General features: G+C 40.7%; 1 protein-coding gene across 5 annotated transcripts in view; it reads right to left on the bottom strand.

The window, feature by feature from the left end:
• SF3B1 (splicing factor 3b subunit 1) overlaps positions 1-23699 on the bottom strand; it is a 58313-nt gene that overhangs the window by 31399 nt on the left and 3215 nt on the right. For all 5 annotated transcript variants that reach the window (XR_011569671.1, XR_002182316.2, XR_011569672.1 and 2 more), the window contains exon 2: positions 3810-3986. Coding sequence is in view for 2 of the 5 variants with exons in the window: in XM_019974337.2 (XP_019829896.1) it covers positions 3810-3837 (28 nt within the window). In the remaining 3 variants the exon portion in view is untranslated. The remainder of the gene's footprint in view (positions 1-3809; positions 3987-23699) is intronic.

Raw genomic sequence — 23699 nt, forward strand, 5'->3', positions numbered from 1 at the left:
ACTGGTCACATTTGATACAACTATTTAACTGCTCCCCACCAATTCTGTCCTACTGGTTTCCCCTTCTGCGCCTTTCCTTTTTTCTATGCCTCAGACAATGCTAAATCTAGCTTGCAGCACTTCCTCCTCCTTGGTACATCTTTATTCCTCATTTTTAATTTGTACAATTTGCAACGTTCTATAATTCTTCACTTTGCATTACAGAGACACAGCCTTTGGGCGTGCTACAAGGCTTGTGCGATCTTAGCTCCCTGGTCAGGTACAGAACCAGTGGCCCTTGTAGTGGAAGCTCAGAGTCCTAACCACTAAACTGTCAGGGAATTCTCCCAGACACAGCCTTTGGATGTTAATCACCTTTTAGTCTGATCCATAAGTAACATCTAATCACTACCAATCAGAAGCAAGTGGTAAACAAGGATTTCTCAAATTTGAGACTTCTAAAAAATATGCAGAAAAACAGAAAGTATATTCTGTATACCAACTCTCAGTCTTTTTCTTAAACAAAACCCTAGTAGGACAACTAACTATGGTGGTAAATTATTTTACTGAACACTACAAACAACAGTTCCTAAAAGATTAATTCCTAACTAGTATCAATTAAATTCTTACATAATTCTACAGGAAGGAAAATTCTGAAATCTTTAAACAACTTTTTTCCTTTTTAACAACATTCATACTACATGTCTACAAAACTGAAATAACAACTATTCTGGACACAGGAAAGTAAAAATCTCAGAAGACGCAGAGAAATAAAATCATTATTCCAGCCATTCTGCAAGCAAAGAATTAGGGAGAAAACTTTTTCAGCCTTGTGATGCCCCTGAAAATCCATTCAAGGGATAGTGGCTAAACAAGCCAATACATGGAATTTTTGGATAATCCATCTTTTTTCCTTTCTAAACAGAACACTGTGGTTCCCTCACGGGCCAAAATCAGCAGTATCTGAAGAACCGCTGGCTGGCAAGATTACCCACATTAATAACTTTCTAAACTTGACATGACATGCAAAAAGGGATTACATTTGATTTTAATAAATCCAGTTCTTTTTATATTTCAATACTGGGAAGCTTGTAAGCCACAGTGACCCAGGATAAAAAAATAATAATCGGGTTGGTTAAAGAGGCTGTTAAGGGTTGATTCTAACAAATATTTGAAAGGAATATGACAACAAGAGGAAAAAAAAAAGAAGACTGGTTTGGGTCAATGAAGGGAAATAAGAGCCTATGGAAAAAAACTATATTGGAAGGTACAACAATAACTTACTTCAGCTTGAATACTAAAGTATTATTTATCTTACAAGACTCAATTACAAAGTACTGATGCAGCCATATTTTAACAATAAATTACCAGGTACAACAAAGAAATGTCCTTACCAGAAGCATTATTTAGGATGAAAAGATTTTAATTTTTATATAAAAAAGCAACATGATAGAAAACTTTAAGACAAAAATTAAACAAGTATTACATACTTTTAAAAGTTGGTCCAGGGAGTTCCCAGGCGGTCCAGTAGTTAGAACTTGTGCTTTCACTGCCATGGCCTGAGTTCAATTCCCAGTGAGGGAATTACGATCCCGCAAGACACTCAGCACAGCCAAAAAACCAAGACTGCTCCAGTGAGATTTAAATTCAAGACTTCCTCTCAACTAGTTCAGCATCCTAAAAAGTTACCCTTGCAATCTTCTGCAGACCAAAACTTTCAACTGTGCTTCTAAAACACGGGAGAACTAATCATAACTTTGATTTTCCTATCCAAAAGTTATCTTATCATAAAGATACCAATAAAGTAATCAAGGCCACAAAATGCCCCAAACGAATAATCTACAAGATAAACAATAGCCAACATCTTTATCTTTTCTAATTATTTTACAAAAGTAGTAGTCTAAAGACAGAAGTGCCCAAAAAACACTTTGGGATTAAAACAGTGTTTCAATCCCAAATACCTAACAAGAACAGTAAAAATATAAAAGTCACTTCCACTTCATTAGTCTGTTTCATAAGTTGCAAAAAACTGGACTCAATTCCCAGGGGTGATACAATCATTAACAGCCCCAACCAACATTTTTCAGATGCATCTACTTTTTCCCTCCTTTAACTCTCTTTTCCTGCCACAACTAGCCAAACACATCTTTCACGAGTCACTGCCTAGGTACAAGATGTCGTCTCAGGTTCAAATGTCCTCCCCTAATTTAAAACCGATTGATCCTTTTAGAGCAGGGATACGTCACCTCCTCTATGAAATAACCCTAAGCATAAATTAATGACTCCGTTACCCAGCTTCCCAAAATACACTACTTATATTTAAGCATTCAATTGCCTCATAAAGGATGAAGATAGATAGCTGTTTCCCCACTAGGCTATAAAACTTGATGACCTTAGTCTTTATTACCTCCCACAAACTAACACCAAGCCACGAACCCAGAAACGACGTGTGACATAAAAGTAAAAAACGACGTGTAAAATAAAAGTAACTCTTCGAAGCAGTGTTTGATTAAAACTTCAGATTTCAAGTCAAAAATCAAGGAATGCAGTTCCAACTTCCCATACCTCATCTTTTCTCAAGTGACCCTGCTGCTGCTGCTGCTAAGTCGCTTCAGTCGTGTCCGACTCTGTGAGACCCCATAGACGACAGCACACCAGGCTCCCCCGTCCCTGGGATTCTCCAGGCAAGAACACTGGAGTGGGTTGCCATTTCTTTCTCCAATGCATGAAAGTGAAAAGTGAAAGTGAAGTCGCTCAGTCGTGTCCGACTCTTAGCGACCCCATGGACTGCGGCCTACCAGGCTCCTCCGTCCATGGGATTTTCCAGGCAAGAGTGCTGGAGTGGGGTGCCATTGCCTTCTCCGAGTTACAGATTACTTATGTACTAATACTACACAATGGCAGCAGCTGAAATGTCTAGGTTTGCTTAGTTTTGCTTAAGTATCAGGTAATATCAGTCAATCATCAGATAACAATTGATCAATAGGTGTTGAGCATAAGCTGAAATGCCATTCAAATTTAGAAGAACCAAGCATTAATACAGTACTGGAATGGGGTGCCACTGCCTTCTCCGCAAAAGTGCCCCTACTTCCTGTCATTTCTGAATACTCCCTGAAGGGGGACTACAGCCTATTGCCAATATTTTCCTAATTTCGCATACTCTGTATTTCACAAAACGACCAACTTGTTCAAAAGCTTTAGCCATTATTAATGTGCCTTTCCCTGTTTCATCAAAAATCAGTCTCAAAAGAAAAAAGGCCCCTGTTATACTAAAAGTAATCAAGGGAGGAGAAAACTACCAGATTTTATTTCCAAATCATTCCGAACCACCACCAAAAAAACCCAAAGTATGTATCTTAGACGCCTGAAGACATACAAATTAACCAAACTTAAAGAGTAACGAGCCTCAGTTTGACTAAACTCGATTGAGTGCCGCCCGGAAAGCGGCTGCCGTATTTCAGTGCTTTTCTGACCCTCCCCTACACAAACTATGCCAACCACAGTTCCGAGAGGTGAGAGAGACTTTGTTCCCACGCCCTTTCCCCCGCTCCCTTACCGCGTTTAAACGAGGCCCCCAGTCAGAGAACAAAAGCAATGCTGAAGTAGCAGCACCCAAACACGGAACAAAGCGCCTGTCGGGGGTGTACGAGTAGGACGCCATTACGCGGGGCAGTGGCCTGCGCCTCTGGCGCCGAGCAGACAACCGGGGGCCCGAAGCGCGAGTTCGGACCCCCAGAAAAGAAACCACAGGAAGAGGCAGAAACCTAGGAAGACAAAGTCTTAGTAGGTTGGCAGCGGAGAATCTACGTAACAAGGGGAAAACCGCTTACCTTCGTGAGTCTTGGCGATCTTCGCCATTTTGTCCACTCGAACACACAGACGGAACTGGCGCTCCCAAGAACTTCCGCTCGTCGCCGCTGCCACGGAGAAAAATAGCTGGGGGCCGCTCTCCGCGCAAGCGCCAAGCGGGAGCGCGCTCGGTCGGTGACACGTGACAGAGCAGCCACCTAGATAGAACAGAGAGGTGCATTGTGGGTGGAGGGAGGAGTCAGGATTGCTCCCGGAGACGGTTTCCGTGGTAAACCCGACAAGGACTACGTGAGCTTTAGCGCCCTATAAAGAGTAACTCCGCCGTGGAGGAAAGTGGATTTCACCAGGGCAGTTAAAACAGTCGCTGAAAGAAACACTAAGGTTTCAGGACTGGAAGAAGCCTCAGACCTTCAGTCCCCTTTCTCCAAATTCACCAGACGGCGTTTTGAGGCCAAAAACTTTCCTCAGCATGTCTCAGCTGTTGTAGTGCTTAGTTAACACTTACAACAGTCTGATCCCTCACTCAGTAATTCAAGGTCGTTTTCTTTTTAATTACTTAACATTTGATTAGGAGTTTTGTCTACAATATACGTTCCCAATCGCTATTGAAATCCACATAAAGAGGGTAACTTGTTGGTAATCCCATAACTCCCGCAAAGTGGATAAAATGTTAATAATCTCATTTAAGAAATGACGGGAAAAAGCTAGGCCAGGGTTATATATGAGATTGCACAAGGTCACACAGTTATTAAATTACACAGCAGGAACTCTGCCAGTCTTTTCTGAGTTCTTAGAAAAGTCCCGATTGTCAGCACTAACACTAATGAAATGCTTCTGATAATCCTAAATGTCATTACTAAATCAGGAATTTTTTTTTCTCCTAAACATCAGCTGTACAAGCATAACCTTGTCACACTGGCTTTGGACTCTGAAGAACGTAACAATTTAATAGAGAAATGACTCATTGGAAAAGACTCTGATGCTGGGAGGGATTGGGGGCAGGAGGAGAAGGGGACGACAGAGGATGAGATGGCTGGATGGCATCACTGACGCGATGGACGTGAGTCTGAGTGAACTCCGGGAGTTGGTGATGGACAGGGATCATGGGGTCGCAAAGAGTCGGACACGACTGAGCGGCTGAACTGAACTGAACTGAAGGCAGGTAAGGGTCAAGTTATAGACATCACAAAACAACTTACCTTGTTGTGTGACAGACTCAGAATACAAATACTTAGTAGAAACTTACCTAATAAAAAAGTGAGGTAGTTCTTTTTTTTTTTGGCTGTATGAGATCTAGTTCCCTGACCAGGGATTGAACCTGGGCCCCTTGCATTGGGGGCACAGAATTTTAGCCACTGGACCACTGGGGAGGTCCCCCAAAGTGACATTTTAATAGCATCAATGAAAAAATCAATTTGATGGGTTAAAGTTTTCAGTTTAATTTAGGTTAAACAATAGCTGGAGGAGGAAGGGAATGAGATAAGAGAAGAACATGTAGATTATTAAGTCAATTGTTGATAAATTCTAGTTCTTGGATTGGCAGAGGGTCCATAGATATTCCTTAAATGGCTTATAACCTACACATAGATTACATATATTCTTTTATATATATAAAATAGCATATTTTAAAGTAAAAGAAAAAAGAATAAATGAGAAATAATGAATTAAAGAAAGGTGTTATTATGTCCATCAAAAACCAATAAACAAAAAGAATTCACCCCTGTTGACAAAAATAATAGCAAGGATGTTGCATTTCTTGATTCATAATTTTTTAAAAGATGTATAAACAAGACAATCACTGTCATGTAAAAAATATATGAAAAGGAAATTCACCAAAATGTTAAGAGCGAATGTTTGTGAATGATAGAATTGAGTGGTTTTTTCTTTATATTAATAATTCTTAGTATTTTCCAAATACTCTGCTATGAGCATGTATTATTTTTATAAACAGGAAAAAAATGAAAAGCATTTGTAAAGTAGGCATCACGTGTCCTCTTTCCCAAGATATAAGTTGTGCCTGCTGGCCACTTTGTATTATGTGCATATTTCTCTAGGTTCCTAGGTATTAAAAGTTACTTTTGTAGGGCAAGGGCATGTTTTGGAAAGTGAGATATGAGAGACTTGGTCAAAGATCATTGGAGACTCCCTTCTCCTAATCTTCTAAAAATGAATTGTCTTTTATAAAACAATAACTTGAATTTTTAGACAGTAAGAAATAGTTTTGTTTTTTTTTTTAAATAACTTGTTGTTTAGTTGCTAAGTCATGTTCAACTTTTTAGCAACCCCAAGGACTATAACTTGCCAGGCTCCTCTGGCCATGGGATAGCCTAGGCAAGAATACTGGAGTGGGTTGATATTCCCTTGTCCAGGGTATCTTCCAGACCCAGGGATGGAACCTGCATCTTCTGCATTGGCAGGTGGATTCTTTACCACTTAGCCACCAGCTAAGCCACCCTTTACTTTCCATTTCCAATATTAATAAATATTAATCACATATTAGTTAAAATGGATTTCCTACACATTTTTAATTTCAAAAGTCAGAAGTTGTGGTGGGGGAGGAGGGCAGTGGGCTTCCCTGGTGGCTCAGTCCTATAGAATCTTGCCAATGCAGGAGACACGGGTTCAATCCCTGATCTGGGAAGATCCGACATGCCACAAAGTAACTAAGCCCCTGCACCACAACTACTGAGCCTGTGCTCCAGAGCCCCAGAGCTGCAACTACTGCAGCCCGAGTGCCCTAGAGCCCATGCACAAGAGAAACCACTGCAATGAGAAGCCCACGCACCACAACAAAGAGTAGCCCCCACTCGCCACAACTAGAGAAAAACACATGCAGCAAAGACTCGGAACAGCCAAAAATAATAAATAAAATTATTTTTTTTAATCAGAAGGGCTTTTCTGCCCCTCCCTGCCTATTTATAACACAAATCATTGAGAGTGATGACATCCAATTCAAAGGAAAATCTATTCCTTATCAATCTTAAAAATATATATATATTGCAAAGTAGCAATTATACATGATTTTTCTAGACAAAAGTGAAAGTTGCTCAGTCGTGTCCGACTCTTTGTGACCCCATGGATTATACAGTCCATGGAATTCTTTAGGTCAGAATACTGGAGTGGGTAGTCTTTCCCTTCTCTAAGGGATCTTCCCAACCCTAGGGATCAAACCAAGGTCTCCCACATTGCAGGCAGATTCTTTACCAGCTGAGCCACCAGGGAAGCCCAAGAATACTGAAGTGGGTAGCCTATCCCTTTTCCAGTGGATCTTGCTGACCCAGGAATCAAACCGGGGTCTCCTGTATTGCAGGCAGATTCTTTACCAACTGAGCTATCAGGGAAGCCCTTTTAGACAAAGAATAAGATATAATTTTTCAGAATGTTAAATGCTAGCTGTAACTGCACAAATTACCATAGGAGATAAAGCTATAAAGGCCTTGAAGCTCCATGCTGCTTGAAAAGCAGTGACAATTTATCAAGCCCATCTTTTCAGAGGTAAAGGGACTGTCACAGGACAAAGTGACGACAATCCTGATGTGTAATGTTGAGCTTTCCAGAAATATCCTAAATCAAAGGTACATCAGACTCTATGTACCCCAGGCAAAAAATCTACTTTTATCTGTCTTTCAGTTATGCCTAAACTTCCAAAACTAGAGAGCTTTATTCCTGAAAATTTGGGCATTACTCAGTTAAATAACAGATAACCCCAAGATGATGTTCTGAATATGTTGGTCAATGTGTCTGTCATGCCTGACTTTCCCTTCTAGCTTCAACTGACCTGACCAAACTCTCTGTTCAGGGGAACAACACTGGGTTGTTCTGGAAGAGACAGGTACCTGGCTACCTAGAACCTGGCCTGGAATACAGCACACTCTGTCTAAAAACAAAGGAAGTTATTGGCTAAGTCAAGATGCCTTCTCTTGGAAATTTTAACTTCCAGTAGTTGCTACTAACAAAATCAGTGGAAATTGTCACTTTGTCTGAAGAATCATCCATTCCAGTTGCTTGAGTCCCCACCACCACCTTGAATCCAGAACCACATCCAGCTCCAAGCTTCCAAAGAATCATTCTGTAGATACTACTTTTCTTGCATTTAGCTTGGGTGACCTCTCTTCCTTTCAGCTATACCAGGTCTAACTAGAACTGAAAAGCATATATTAATATTAGTGTGAATTCATTAACTAGCTTTTTTTTCTAACTAAAAGTCATCATCCAAGAGCGGTCTTTGATTCGTAATGGTAAAATATCTAGATTCAGAGCACACATAAGTAGGTGTCCCAGGTAGCTAAGCGGATTGTGTCTCAGAAGCATCCAGATGCCTAGAATGCTGCGATGGTCTTCTAATGTGTCAACTTGGCTAAGCTACAGTCCCAGTTATTCATATAAATACTAATCTAGGTGTTACTATGAAGGCCTTGTGGATGTGCTCAGGTGATGTAACTGACTTAAGTAGATTATCCTAGATTATCTGGGTGGGTTTTAATTCAATCAGTTGAAAGAGCAGAACTGAGACTTCACTAAGAAAATTCCACCAGTGGACTGCAACTTCAGCCTGTGCCAGAGTTCCAGCCTGCCCTTACTGATGGCCTGCCCGATAGATTCTGGACTTGTTTATTGGTTGATTCCCACATCTGTGTAAACCAATTCCTTCCAATAAATGTCTTAATATGTATCTCCTACTGGTATGTATATCCAGTTGAACCCTAATTAAAATAAACAAAGGTAAATTTCACCATTTATTGAAAAAATATTTGAAAAACTGTCAATAAATATTCAATAAGGACCTATCATATACCAGACATCACTTTAGACACTGGGAATACAATGTTGAATAAGATCCTGTCCTCACAGAGATCAGAATCTTTGAGGGAAAGAGATTAAAAATCTGTATTTGGGGACTTCCCTGGCGATCCAGTGGTTAAGACTCCATGCTTCCATGCCTCTACTGCAGATTCAGTCCTTGCTGGGAGAACTAAGATCCTCCATGACTCACAGCACAGCCCCCCCCCACCCAAAAAACCAAAAAACCCCAAACTGTATGTGTTTGTATAATTTCAGGTACTATCGAATGCTTTGAAAAATAATAAGGCAAAGTAAGGGAAGTGGGCAGGGTGGCAGGACAGGATAGGCAGAAAAAGCAAGATGTCTGGGAGGATGACATCTGAACAGATACCTACAGAAAATAAGGGAATGAGGACATGGGGGAAGAGGTATTCCAGACGTGGCAAATGCCAGCGTGCCAAGGTGAGAGCAAACGTGGGGTTTCCAAAAACAGAAAGGTTGGTGAATGGAGTAACAGGGGAAGAGTGGTATGAGATGTGATACCTGACAGTACATTGTTGAATGGGTAATTAATACTGAATGAAGGAATCTGAACTGTCTTGCTAACTAATACAGAGACCTGCCACATCATTTTGCCACTGGATTCTCAATGACAGATGTACCGTACAAGGGCAAGAAATATTGTCATTAATTATTCAGTTTAGGATGGCTATTTTCACTAGTTGAACTAAGAAACTGGCAGAAGGCAGAGGAAGGTGGGATGTCAGGACCAGAGAAATACGGTTTGTGAAATAGGGTAAGGGATGTTCAGCAGATAGCAGTCATTGGGTCAATGACAGGTAATCCGTTTTAGGCAGGTACCAGAGTCAACCTAGATATGTTGGCAATTTTAATGACAGTTGCTATAGAGTACAAAGCTGGCAGTTTTTTATGTCACCCAAAGAAACCTACGAGGCACAGTGTTCTTTCCTAGTGATGGAAGGTACAAGATGCAATAGCATGTCCTTTACTTTGGAGGGGCTGTCCAGGCATGCCCTAGGCCACTACACCCCTAAAACAGTGGTTCTCAACTGGGAGTGATTATGTCTCCCAGGGTTATTTTGCAACGTCTAGAGATATTTTTGGTTGTCACAGCCTAATCCTCTTTTACTAGAAGGTCCTCTCCACCTGACACTGACCCAGTGTCACTCCACCCAGGAAATCTCACCCGAGGAGTGAGATATAGATGGCATGCTTTGATATTGCTGTGGTCCTAAAATACCAGAAACATCTATAACTACTCAATCCACTATGTATTGTAATTTTTTCTATGTGTCTTTCTCCTGAACTGGACTGGAACACCTAAAGCAAGTTAAAGTGAGCAATTACTGGCATCTAGAGCATAGGGTACTGCTCAGAGTCCTATGTTCCACCGGAAGGCTCCTCACAACAGAATCTTCTGACCCAGCATGTCAACAGTGCCACCACTGGGAAATCCTGCACTATAACTAACAAAGCAGACCTTAATTTTCATTGGGTTTGTCTCCTACCCTCTGGAATATATGTTTTTCAAAAGCCTCTAATATACCTACCATTTTGTGGTCATTTAGTCTGATTGACAAAATTAACACAATGCCCATCCATATGATGAATTGATATGACTTTCTGCTGTCTGGGTCCTTTAAGACTATATGTATTATGATAGTTATTATGAGAGACCATATTATGGAAGAAGTTAACACAATCCAGGAGTCAAACTTAAAATATATACACTTGTGCAGCTCAAGAAAGTGTTTTAAATCCTTGTTAGGAATGGAAAACAACTCTTTTCCTCAAATCAGTACCTGCTTACCATGTACTTGAGGTCATGTTAATCTCCTGTAGCTACATCTGGCACAGCCAACTGCAACTGGGGCTATTCCTTGGTTTAATGTGTGATAATTCACTGTCATCCTCCAGGGTCTGTGCAGCCTTTTGAAGGGCCAGACTCTGGTTTAGACATGATGGGGACCACCACCTTTGCATTCTTCAGGTCTTTAAGGCACTAATCTCTGCCATACTTCCTAGGCTATGAAAATGTTTCTTATCTGCTACCTTGGCAGAGTGTTCATTAGCCTTCCCCACTATGTTCTTATGCCACAGGCCAAGAAACCAATATGAGGGTTTAGCCAACTTTAACTATATTCATTCCAATTAAACATTTGGGAACCTGGGAAATGATACTTGGCACCATTAGCCAGACCTGGGCCCAGACTCCACTTCTGACCCTAGACTTCCACTCTAACAGGGACCATTATGAAAATTTGGGTATCAATGTCAACTTGTAGTGTCCATAGGACTCAAAACATTTGGTTATTCCTCTTTCCCCAATGTACGCTTACCAGAGCAAATGATAGGGGTCTTTGAAGAAGTACTAGGGGATTCTTTAGCACATATTTACCATGATGTCACATGGTCCTACTTCCTGGGGATCTGTTTCAATCAAATAGTCTGAAATTAGAGTTCTACATCTGAAATCTAGCTCATGTACAGAAACTATTAAAGGATCAATTAAAAAAAAATTTATTGGAATAGCTGCCTTCAGCCTCCTGAAGAAATCCACCCTTGATTTCTCTTGGTTGTATAGAGTAAGCAACATCCTTGTAGGCTGCCCATCAATCTTGCCTCTAAGGACAGCCTGTTGGATTAACTGTCTCTATATCTTTTCACAGGTCAGGAGCCCCCATGCAGCCATTTCAACCTTGTGCTAACTATAATTGTACCCACCTTGCCTCTGAGGGTTAAACATCACCACTTGCCCTCTATTTTGGGATCCTATCATAGCTATTGCTCACATGGAAGTCAGCTATGTAACTTTTTCTGCTACCATCACCTAAGGCCTGTAAGAGACAGTCACCATGAGTAACAGGGCTGTGTTGAACCATACTGGAGTCTGAGGCAAAAGGAAAAATCACTAATATTGATCCTGTCTTTATTTAAAATTTTGACATCTTGTTCATCTTGGAATTTTTTGCACTAGTATTTAAATATAATTAAAATATTATCTTGGTTACTGAGCTTTTTGGCACCCCCTTACATTTTGAACCTGAGTCAAGTACCTCACTCACTTCACCTCATTCCTTTCCAGTGATGCTGGTGCCCCTTTCACATTCCTTATTGCTTTAGTGAAGAATGTCCTCTGAGCCTTCCTGTGGAGCATAGTCCTCTTCTGGAGCACAGTTTTCTGGGCTTAGTGTAGAATACCTACTCCAGCATACTCACTTCTCTGAGCCTTCCGATCCCTCCTTCCACCATGTTTCACACTAGTTCTGCCATTTCTACAGCACTTCATGTGAGCCATCCTAGTAGAATGTTAGCACTGCCTCCGCAGATCCTAGTCGGGGTATTCCATATTATGGGATAGTACTCCCATGTCAATCAGTTCAGTTCAGTCACTCAATCATGTCCAACTCTGTGACCCCATGGACTGCAGCACACCAGGCTTCCCTGTCTGTCACCATTTCCCAGAGCTTGCTCAAACTCATGTCCATCAAGTTGGTGATGCCATCCAACCATCTCATCCTCTGTCGTCCCCTTCTCCTCCCACCTTCAGTCTTTACCAGCATCAGGGTCTTTTCCAATGAGTTAGTTCTTCGCATCAGATGGCCAAAGTATTGGAGTTTCAGCTTCAGCATCAGCCCTTCCAATGAATATTCAGGACTGATTTCCTTTAGGATGGACTGGTTGGATCTCCTTGCAGTCCAAGGGACTCTCAAGAGTCTTCTCCAACACCACAGTTTAAAAGCATCAATTCTTTGGCACTCAGCTTTCTTTATAGTCCAACTCTCACATCCATATATGACTACTGGAAAAACCATAGCTTTGACTAGACGGACCTTTGTTGCAAAGTAATATCTCTGCTTTTTAATATGCTGTCTAGGTTGGTCATAGCTTTTCTTCCAAGGAGTGAGTGTCTTTTAATTTCATGGCTGCAGTCACGATCTGCAGTAAATCCTCCCTATCCATTACGTTCTGCTACCCAGCCCTACCCCTTGATCTAAGACCCCTCAGAATTTAGTTCTTTATGTCATCTTCCACCTCCTGGTGGTATATACTGGCTAGGTCCTTTGATTCTTTGAGGTGTCCCTTTCCTCCCATAGCAGGCTCAGCATTTCCTTGGTCAGGTGATATATGACTTAACCCAGTTATTGGTGTGTTGTCTAGGAAGGAAAGTTCCTGAGGGTAGCACCTGACTTATAATAAGTCAACAGTTTTTGTATCTTCCTCAAGCAACGAGGGAGCACTAGCTTTTTCACAGGATTAGACCACTTCCATAGGCCCAGATGATTCAGGGGAATCTAGGATTTCAAGTCTCCTGAGTGCACTGACCCAGATGTCCTGGTTCAGTTTCTTAGGACTGAAATCCTTTCCAATTAGGGTCCTCACCTTGTATAAAATACATGTTGAGACTGAGTGTTTTGTCCACTTTTAGAGCTCTGCTGTTATTTAGTCCTGGACCTGACATCAGCCTTTTTGGCTCTCTGGCTGGAGACAGAGACAATGACACTCTCTTTATATACTACCAAAAAATGATACCCTCCAGCCTTAACACTTAACCTTTTCTTAGTGACTAACCTCAGACTTTCAGTGTCTGTCTCCCAATATCTCAACAGGAGCTATTAGTCACCAGTGAGAGGGTCCTCATTACCAGCCAGACTGCAGGTGATCCAGATCTGCAAAATCCCATTTTAGAGTCTGCTTTCTTGGATCACAGGTTGGGCTCCCTATGAAGCAGGCGCTGAGATGGAAATTGGAAGAAGGAATCAGAACTGGGCAGGAGGAGCTGAACTACGACCCAGTTGCAAACAAAGACCTCAATTATATGGGGAACTCTGGAGATGGGATGGCCTTTTAGAGTTGTTCTAAATTGGGGCAAGAAGTTGGGCCTTTATACTCCCAAATCAACATGACTTTCGATGCGAGTTTCCCCAAGCAAAGGGCATGACCTTGGAAGATGCAGCTCTCTTTTAACTACAAACAATACCCATAGAGCTGTCACCAAAAGAACTCCCCACAGCTCTAGTTATGAAGGGAGAGAGAAAGGAATCTGGGCAGCCTATATCATCCACTACAAGCAAACATGTCTTCCATGAAATAACAATAACGCAGCCAGATAGAGGATGACATTATCCTCTAAGAATATGAGCCTCAAAGAAGCTTGGGCTTTCACAAAAATGTGAATAAATAATGATCTGAAAGCAGTAGTGAGGAGTGAGGGAGACAACAGTCCTAGATCGGGATTGGTCACCAGAAAGATCAAGTCGTAATTAGAAGCTTAAAATTTTCTGCCATCCAACTTCTTACTTCTCCAAAGAGGGCAGAGGGGCTGGAAATGGAGTTAATTGATCATGCCTATTTGACTAAACCTCCATAAAATTTCCATAGTATGAGATTCAGAGAGGTTCCAGGTTGGCAAACACATCCAGACTAGGAAGGTAGCACACACCAGTTCTGTGAGGACAGAATCTCTTGTGCTTGAGACCCTCTGGGACCTCACTCTATGTGTCTTTTCATCTGTATCCTTTATCATAGCCTTTAATAAACTGGTTACTGCATTTCCCTGAGTTGTATGAACCTCTCAAAAAAATTAATGGATTCTGAGTAGAGAGTTATGGGAACCCCTGATTTGTAGCCAAATGGGACAGATGTTGTGGGTTAACCTGGGAACCTACTGCTTGTAAATGGCATCCAAAGTAGGGTAGGTGCAGTCTTGAAGGACTGAGCCCTTACCTGTGGGATCCAACACTATCTCCAGGTAGATAGTATGAGAACTGAGCTAAACTGTAAGACATGCAGCTGGTGTGACAGAGAATTACTTGGTGTGGGAAAAACCTCCACATGTTTGGTGACAAGAAGTGAATTGTTTTGTGTGAGTAGCAAAGGAAACACACAGGAGAAATACATAGGGGGGAAACTGAGTTTTTCTAATTCACTATCTGTTGACTTTCCCTCTGGTGATGCACAAACTTAAGTTTGATGAAGTTTTATTTGTCTTCTTTAGTCTTTTGATGCACAAACTTAACTTTGATGAAGTCCAGTTTACCTTTTTTTTTCTTCTGTTGCTTGAGCATTTGGTGTCATATCCAATAAATCACTACCAAATCTAATATCATGAATAATTTAGTTCTGATTCCAAAAAACAATATATATTATAAATTATTCAAAATAGTGCCCCCAAAAGATATAAAATGAAAAGTAAAAGCCTTACCTCATGTCTCATTCCCCAAAGGTTAAGCATGATTTATGCATTCATTGATTAATGTTATGCATATACAAACACACTCGATATATATATTATTCAATTTTTACACCAAATTCTTAAAGGGAAGACTGTTTAAGAAGGGGAATATTGGCAGAAATTACATACTCTAAAATCACAAATTATTCCAAAAAGGAAAGAGCTCAAACATAAAGATGTTAATATGAAAAATCAGACTTTAAAAAAGTCAAAACATGATAGGAGGCCTCCAAAGAAAATTAAGTTGGGAGCTTCTGGGCCAGTGAATACATGGGACTGGGAAGAGTGGCAAACTCAGAGATGATGCTTCACGCCCCTGCCCACATGCCTTGCCCCATGCACTTTTTCACCTGACTTCATAGTCCTGAGTAATATCCTTTTATATATAAACTGATAATCTAAGGATATACTGAGTAAAGTGAATGTTGGGAATGTGCAAAGTGCCTTGAGGAACAGCAGGAGCGAGATACTATAACAAGACTGCCTTATATCTGAACATATCATAAAGACTTTATCAATAAATGGTTTGAAGTATAGTTGACCCTTTCACTGCTGCACGGGCTTTTCTCTAGTTCTGCTGCGTGGACTTACTGCGGTGGCTTCTCTTGTGCAGCTACAAGTTCTAGGGCGTTTTGGGCTTCAGTAGTTGTGGCCTGAGGGCTCAACAGTTGCAGTACAGAGGTTTAGCTGCTCTGAGGCATGTAGGATCTTACCAGATTAGGGATCGAACGCATATCTCATGCATTGGCAGGCAAATTCTTAAACACTGAACCACCAGGGAAGCCCCAAAAGTTGATTTATTATTAAATTCTCAGAGCTGTGCAGCTAGTTGTGTTTCTTTTTGTTTGGGATCTTTATTTTTCCCAACATGGTATTTCTGAACTCATCTATTCTTAAATTGAATACCACATAATTTACTTCTTATAAATAGGTGAAAACAAAAAATGTAATCAAGCATTAAAACATTCTCTGAATGGATACCATGATCCAATTCTTCTATTTTTTCTCTCAAGAATGCAAAATAGACTTCTACATAAGAAAGGTATGTTAATATTTTAAAATTAAAGTTGTAACAGTATCAGGACACTGTCCAAAGAGTAAATCAAGTGCATAATTACATTTTATTAATTAAATCTAGGATTGTCTACTGAATTCCAATTTATTAAATCTATTGTGCCCTCGTAAATAAAACTGCTAAAAGTTAATCAACAAAGATTAACCATGTAGATTAATACATAGTTAACGTATTAACTTTAACTACAAAGATTAACTTGTAGCTATGTAACTTTTAAGCTACGGAGCTTTTTAAAAATACTAATTACCAATTTTAAGTGCTGCCAACTATAGCAACTTTAACAGGTACTTTTGTTTGTTCATGTAATTATTTTATTGTGCTTTGCATTTCCAAGCAGTTTTCCTGTTTTTGGTTGGCATTTTGGAACTTGGATTTCAAGTAAATTTCTAACATTCCCCAAAATGATAAATCTGTCTACTGTGTCTAAACTGTGCAAGCAACATGGCTTATGCCACAACAGCTTTCTTTCCTTTCACTTTGGGAGAGAAATTTAGCACTCCGGTAGAGTGTGCCCCCACGTCCAAGGAGTGGTGGCTGCGCAGGCGCAGGAGGGCTGAGAGGAGCTACTCCACGTTCAAGGTCAGGCGGGGCGGTGGTGAGGATATACCCCTCATCCAAGGTAAGGAGCAGCGGCTGAACATTGCTGGAGCAGCCATGAAGAGACATTCCACGTCCAAGGTAAGAGAAACCCAAGTAAGATGGTAGGTGTTGCGAGAGGGCATCAGAGGGCAGACACACAAACCATACTCACAGAAAACTAGCCAATCCAATCACACAAACCACAGCCTTGTCTAACTCAATGAAATTAAGCCATGTCCTGTGGGGCCACCCAAGACGGGTGGGTCATGGTGGAGAGGTCTGACAGAATGTGGTCCACTGGAGAAGGGAATGGCAAACCACTTCAGTATTCTTGCCTTCAAAACCCCATGAACAGTATGAAAAGGCAAAATGACAGGATACTGAAAGAGGAACTCCCCAGGTCGGTAGGTGCCCAATATGCTACTGGACATCAGTGGAGAAATAACTCCAGAAAGAATGAAGGGATGGAGTCAAAGCAAAAACAATACCCAGTTATGGATGTGACTGGTGACAGAAGCAAGGTCTGATGCTGTAAAGAGCAATATTGCACAGGAACCTGGAATGTTAGGTCCATGAATCAAGGCAAATTGGAAGTGGTCAAACAGGAGATGGCAAGAGTGAATGTCGACATTCTAGGAATCAGCGAACTGAAATGGACTGGAATGGGTGAATTTAACTCAGATGACCATTATATCTACTACTGTGAGAAGGAATCCCTTAGAAGAAATGGAGTAGCCATCATGGTCAACAAAAGAGTCCGAAATGCAGTACTTGGATGCAATCTCAAAAACGACAGAATGATCTCTGTTCGTTTCCAAGGCAAACCATTCAATATCACAGTAATCCAAGTCTATGCCCCAACCAGTAATGCTGAAGAAGCTGAAGTTGAACAGTTCTATGAAGAGCTACAAGACCTTTTAGAACTAACACCCAAAAAAGATGTCCTTTTCATTATAGGGGAATGGAATGCAAAAGTAGGAAGTCACGAAACACCTGACGTAACAGGCAAATTTGGCCTTGGAATACAGAATGAAGCAGGGCAAAGGCTAATAGAATTTTGCCAAGAAAATGCACTGGTCACAGCAAACACCCTCTTCCAACAACACAAGAGAAGACTCTACACATGGACATCATCAGATGGTCAACACCGAAATCAGATTGATTATATTCTTTGCAGCCAAAGATGGAGAAGCTCTATACAGTCAGCAAAAACAAGACCAGGAGCTGACTGTGGCTCAGATCATGAACTCCTTATTGACAAATTCAGACTTAAATTGAAGAAAGTCGGGAAAACCACTAGACCATTCAGGTATGACCTAAATCAAATCCCTTATGATTATACAGTGGAAGTGAGAAATAGATTTAAGGGACTAGATCTGATAGAGTGCCTGATGAACTATGGATGGAGGTTCATGACATTGTACAGGAGACAGGGATTAAGACCATCCCCATGGAAAAGAAATGCAAAAAAGCAAAATAGCTGTCTGAGGAGGCCTTAAAAATAGCTGTGAAAAGAAGAGAAGCGAAAGGCAAAGGAGAAAAGGAAAGATATAAGCATCTGAATGCAGAGTTCTAAAGAATAGCACCCACTCCAGTACTCTTGCTTGGAAAATCCCATGGACGGAGGAGCCTGTTAGGCTGCAATCCACGGGGTCGCTAAGAGTTGGACACAACTGAGCGACTTCACTTTCACTTTTCACTTTCATGCACTGGAGAAGGAAATGGCAGCCCACTCCAGTGTTCTTGCCTGGAGAATCCCAGGGATGGGGGAGCCTGGTGGGCTGCCGTCTATGGGGTCGCACAGAGTCAGAAACGACTGAAGTGACTTAGCATAGCAAAGAATAGCAAGGAGAGATAAGAAAGCCTTCCTCAGCAATAAATGCAAAGAAATAGAGGAAAACAACAGAATGGGAAAGACTAGAGATCTCTTCAAGAAAATTAGAGATACCAAGGGAACATTTCATACAAAGATGGGCTCGATAAAGGACAGAAATGGTATGGACATAACAGAAACAGAAGATATTAAGAAGAGGTGGCAAGAATACACAGAAGAACTGTACAAAAAAGATCTTCACGACCAAGATAATCATGATGGTGTGATCACTCATCTAGAGCCTGACATCCTGGAATGTGAAGTCAAGTGGGCCTTAGAAAGCATCACTATGAACAAAGCTAGTGGAGGTGATGGAATTCCAGTTGAGCTATTTCAAATCCTGGAAGATAATGCTGTGAAAGTGCTGCACTCAATATGCCAGCAAATTTGGAAAACCCAGCAGTGGCCACAGGACTGGAAAAGATCAGTTTTCATTCCAACCCCAAAGAAAGGCAATACCAAAGAATGCTCAAACTACCGCACAATTGCACTCATCTCACACGCTAGTAAAGTAATGCTCAAAATTCTCCAAGCCAAGCTTCAGCAATACATGAACCGTGAACTTCCAGATGTTCAAGCTGGTTTTAGAAAAGGCAGAGGAACAAGAGATCAAATTGCCAACATCCGCTGGATCATGGGAAAAAACAAAAGAGTTCCAGAAAAACATCTATTTCTGCTTTATTGACTATGCCAAAGCCTTTGACTGTGTGGATCAGAATAAACTGTGGAAAATTCTGAAAGAGATGGGAATACCAGACCACCTGACCTGTTTCTTGAGAAACCTATATGCAGGTCAGGAAGCAACAGTTAGAACTGGACATGGAACAACAGACTGGTTCCAAATAGGAAAAGGAGTACGTCAAGGCTGTATATTGTCACCCTGCTTATTTAACTTATATGCAGAGTACATCATGAGAAATGCTGGGCTGGAAGAAGCACAAGCTGGAATCAAGATTGCTGGGAGAAATATCAATAACCTCAGATATGCAGATGACACCACCATTATGGCAGAAAGTGAAGAAGAACTAAAGAACCTCTTGTTGAAAGTGAAAGAGGAGAGTGAAAAAGTTGGCTTAAAGCTCAACATGCAGAAAACGAAGATCATGGCATATGGTCCCATCACTTCATGGGAAATAGATGGGGAAACAGTGTCAGACTTTATTTTTTGGGGCTCCAAAATCACTGCAGATTCTGATTGCAGCCATGAAATTAAGACGCTTGCTCCTTGGAAGGAAAGTTATGACCAACCTAGATAGCATATTCAAAAGCAGAGACATCACTTTGCCAACAAAGGTCTGTCTAGTCAAGGCTATGGTTTTTCCAGTGGTCATATATGGATGTGAAAGTTGGACTGTGAAGAAAGCTGAGCGCTGAAGAATTGATGCTTTTTAACTGTGGTGTTGAAGATGACTCTTGAGAGTCCCTTGGACTGCAAGGAGGTCCAACCAGTCCATTCTAAAGGAGATCAGTCCTGGGTGTTCTTTGGAAGGAATGATGCTAAAGCTGAAACTCCAGTACTTTGGCCACCTCATACGAAGAGCTGACTCACTGTAAAAGACTCTGATGCTGGGAGGAATTGGGGACAGGAGGAGAAGGGGACGACAGAGGATGAGATGGCTGGATGGCATCACCGTCTCGAAGGACATGAGTTTGAGTGAACTCTGGGAGTTGGTGATGGACAGGAAGGCCTGGCGTGCTGCAATTCAGGGGGTTGTAAAGAGTCGGACACGATGGAGAGACTGAACTGAACTGAACTGAACAGAAGTGACCATGTGGTCAGCCCCCAATAAAAGTCCTGACACTGCACTGAATCTCTGATTCTCAGCTTCTCTCAGTTCAGTTCAGTCACTCAGTCATGTCTGACTCTTTGCAACCCCTTAGACTGCAGCATGCCAGGCCTCCCTGTCCATCACCAACTCCTGGAACTTACCCAAACTTATGTCCATTGAGTCGGTGATGCCATCCAACCATCTCATCCTCTGTCATCCCCTTCTCTTCCTGCCTTCAATCTTTCCCAGTATCAGGGTCTTTTCAAATGAGTCAGTTCTTTGCATCGGGTGGCCAAAGTACTGGAGTTTCAGCTTCTGCATCAGTCCTTCCAATGAATACTCAGGACTGATTTCCTTTAGGATGGACTGGTTGGATCTCCTTGCAGTCCAAGGAACTCTCAAGAGTCTTCTCTAACATCACAGTTCAAAAGCATCAAGTAGTTGGCAACATTTCACACATGTTGTCAGAAACTGTTATCACCTTAGTTCTCCAATCTCTGTTTAACAACGTCTTTATATTAAATTTCCTGTTAAAAATAACTAGTATAATTTAACTGATTGGTTCCTAACACAACCATATCAGTAAGGACAAACTGTCCAGTTAATCCCCTTTGACAGTCGATTTTTATTGGAAACTAACACCTATAATTACACCAATCTCTCATTCAGTAATTCAGTTCTGATTTAGTCAAGGAAGATGTTCTTTCAACCAAAATTTTCTCAAAGATAATCCCTGTAAGAGATCATTGAGAGTGCTGGGAAGATTATGCTACTGATCAAAAAGGTCCCAGTAATGAGATTACGTTAACTTTGAAACCTTGTTTTATTTATTTCAGGGAAGAAATATTTACAAGTGATGTTTAAAAATTTTAAAGTCTTAATCTGTGGTTAAAATTCATCCTGTATTTGTTTTGACCAAAGTGTTGCTTAAAAATAGTATTAATACAAAGTCATAGCCATGCCTATTTATCTGAAGCCTTTATGGTTCTGTTCAATCTATATTAAGGGTTCTGAAGTAAGCAAAAGGTCAAAGCATATTTCTACATAGAAGTGAATCAGGAAAATGTCACTTGTAAAGATGGATAAAGAAGATGTGGTACATATATACAATGGAATATTAGTGAGCTATTAAAAAGAATAAAATAATGCTATTTGTAGCAATATGGATGGACCTAGAGACTGTCATACTGAGTGAAGTTAGAGAAGAAATACCATTGTATGGCATCCCTTATATGTGTAATCTAAAAAGAAATGATACAAATGAAGTTACTTACAAAACAGAAACAGACAAAGACTTTGAGAATGAGCTTATGGTTATGGGGAAGAGGGGAAGGAGGGGAGAAAGGATAGTTAGGGAGTTTGGGGTGGGCTTGTACACTGTGCTATATTTAAAATGGATAATCAACAAGGATTTACTGTATAGCACATGGAATTCTGCTCAACATTATGTGGCAGCCTGGATGGGAGGGAAGGTTAGGGGAGAATGGATACATGTATATGTATGGCTAAGTCCCTTAATTGTTCACCTGAAAGTATCACAAAACTGTCTGTTAACCAGCTATACCCCAATACAAAACAAAAAGTTAAAAAATTAAAAAAAGTTAAAAACATACACATGTATATGTGAGTGTGTGTGTGTGTACAGATACAGAAATATTCAAAGATTTCAAACATCCAGAAAAACTAGATACAATACTATTACAAATTCCTAATTACACTTATCCAGTCCAATAATTATCAACAAATGATCAATTTTGTTTTATATACTCTATTCCTCTACCCTCACTGGATCATTTCAAAGTAAAGCACAAACATATTTTACCTCTAATCTTCAGTATGAATCTTTACTAAAGTAGGTATTTCAGTGAATTTCCCAGTCTTGTATGTTTCTTTAATATTTGGTTTGTTCAAAACAAAATGTAAATAATGCCTCTTAAACCTTATAAGTCTACAACAACCCCCCTACCCCCAATCTTCCTAATTTGACATTTATTTGAAGAAATTGGGTCATTCGTCCTACAGAATTTCCCATATTCCGTATTTGGCAGATTGTAGGGTATCATTTAACATGTTCTTCTATCCCCCATTTGAACTGGCATATCCACAAGCTTGACCAGATTAATCTTCAATTATTTTGGCGATAACATGTAATAGGTGGTGGTGTATCAGATATATTTTTGGCAGCGTAGTTGGTTTGAATTCTGAATTACTGCTTCCCACAGATCTCTGCTGAGTTTTAATATACTACAGATCTTTTCCTATCGTCAAAACAAATTTTTTTTTGCCTACAATATATGGAAGCACCATCATCTACTAAAACTGAACCAGAGTTTCTTATCACCTTTAAGCTTCTGACATATAACTCTATCCTTTGCTAAGAAGTCAGCTGAGTACCATACACTGTCATCTGTCACAAAGATTCCTTTATTTGCCTTAAACAAAATCTTGGGAGAAGTGCAGAGGAGAATGATTCAATTGAATGAGCCAATTCAGTAGATATTTTCTTATGTCTGAGAAGAGTTCTGTGAGAAAATGTTTGGTGAATTTAACAAAAGAAACCCTTCTATTAGATTCATGAGTAAATCATGTATTATGTTGAAAAATACATTTAATAGGCCATTTAGGAAGATCCCCTGGAGAAGGAAATGGCAACTCACTCCAGTATCCTTCCCTGAAGAATCCCATGGACAGAGGAGCCTGGTAGGCTACAGTCCACAGGGTCGCCAAGAGTCAGACACTACTGAACGACTTCACTTTCACTTTAGTTTTAACAATGGGCTTTCGAGGTAGCTCTAGTGGTAAAGAACCCACCTGCCAATGTAGGAAATGTAAGAGATGTGGGTTTGATCCCTGGGTCAGGAAGATCCCCTGGAGGGGGGCACAGCAACCTAGTATATCTAGTATATTCTTGCCTGAAGAATCCCATACAGGAAACTGGTGGGCTATGGCCCACAGGGTCACAGAACTGGACATGACTGAAACGACTTAGCACGCGCGCACACAGACTAGTCAACAATTTTGTAGGATGCAGCAACAGAACCACCTCAATCAACAATTACATCCTGTGTTGAACTGAAAACTGCTTGACATACTCTGTAGCTCGGGATCTGAACTCACACCACAAAGCATCTAGTAAGGGGTAACTGCAAGGAAGGACCTACAAAACTTTCTAGAACTAACACCAAAAAAACATGTCCTTTTCATCAGAGGAGACTGGAATGCAAAAGTAGACAGTCAAAAGATACTTGGAGTAATGGGCAAGTTTGACTTTGGAGTACAAAATGAAGCAGGGCAAAGGCTAACAGAGTTTTGCAAGAGAATGCACTGGTCATAGCAAACACCCTCTTCCAACAACACAAGAGACGACTCTACACATGGACATCACAGATGGTCAATACTAAAATCAGATTGATTATATTCTTTACTGTTGAAGATGGGGACACTCTATACAGCCAGGAAAAAAAAGACTGGGAGCTGACTGTGGTTCAGATCATGAACTCCTAATCACCAAAGTCAGACTTTAATTGAACAAAGTGGGGAAAACCACTAGGCCATTCAGATATGACCTACATCAAA

This window comes from Bos indicus, chromosome 2 (genome assembly GCF_029378745.1).
Source record: "Bos indicus isolate NIAB-ARS_2022 breed Sahiwal x Tharparkar chromosome 2, NIAB-ARS_B.indTharparkar_mat_pri_1.0, whole genome shotgun sequence".
Lineage (NCBI taxonomy): Eukaryota > Metazoa > Chordata > Mammalia > Artiodactyla > Bovidae > Bos > Bos indicus.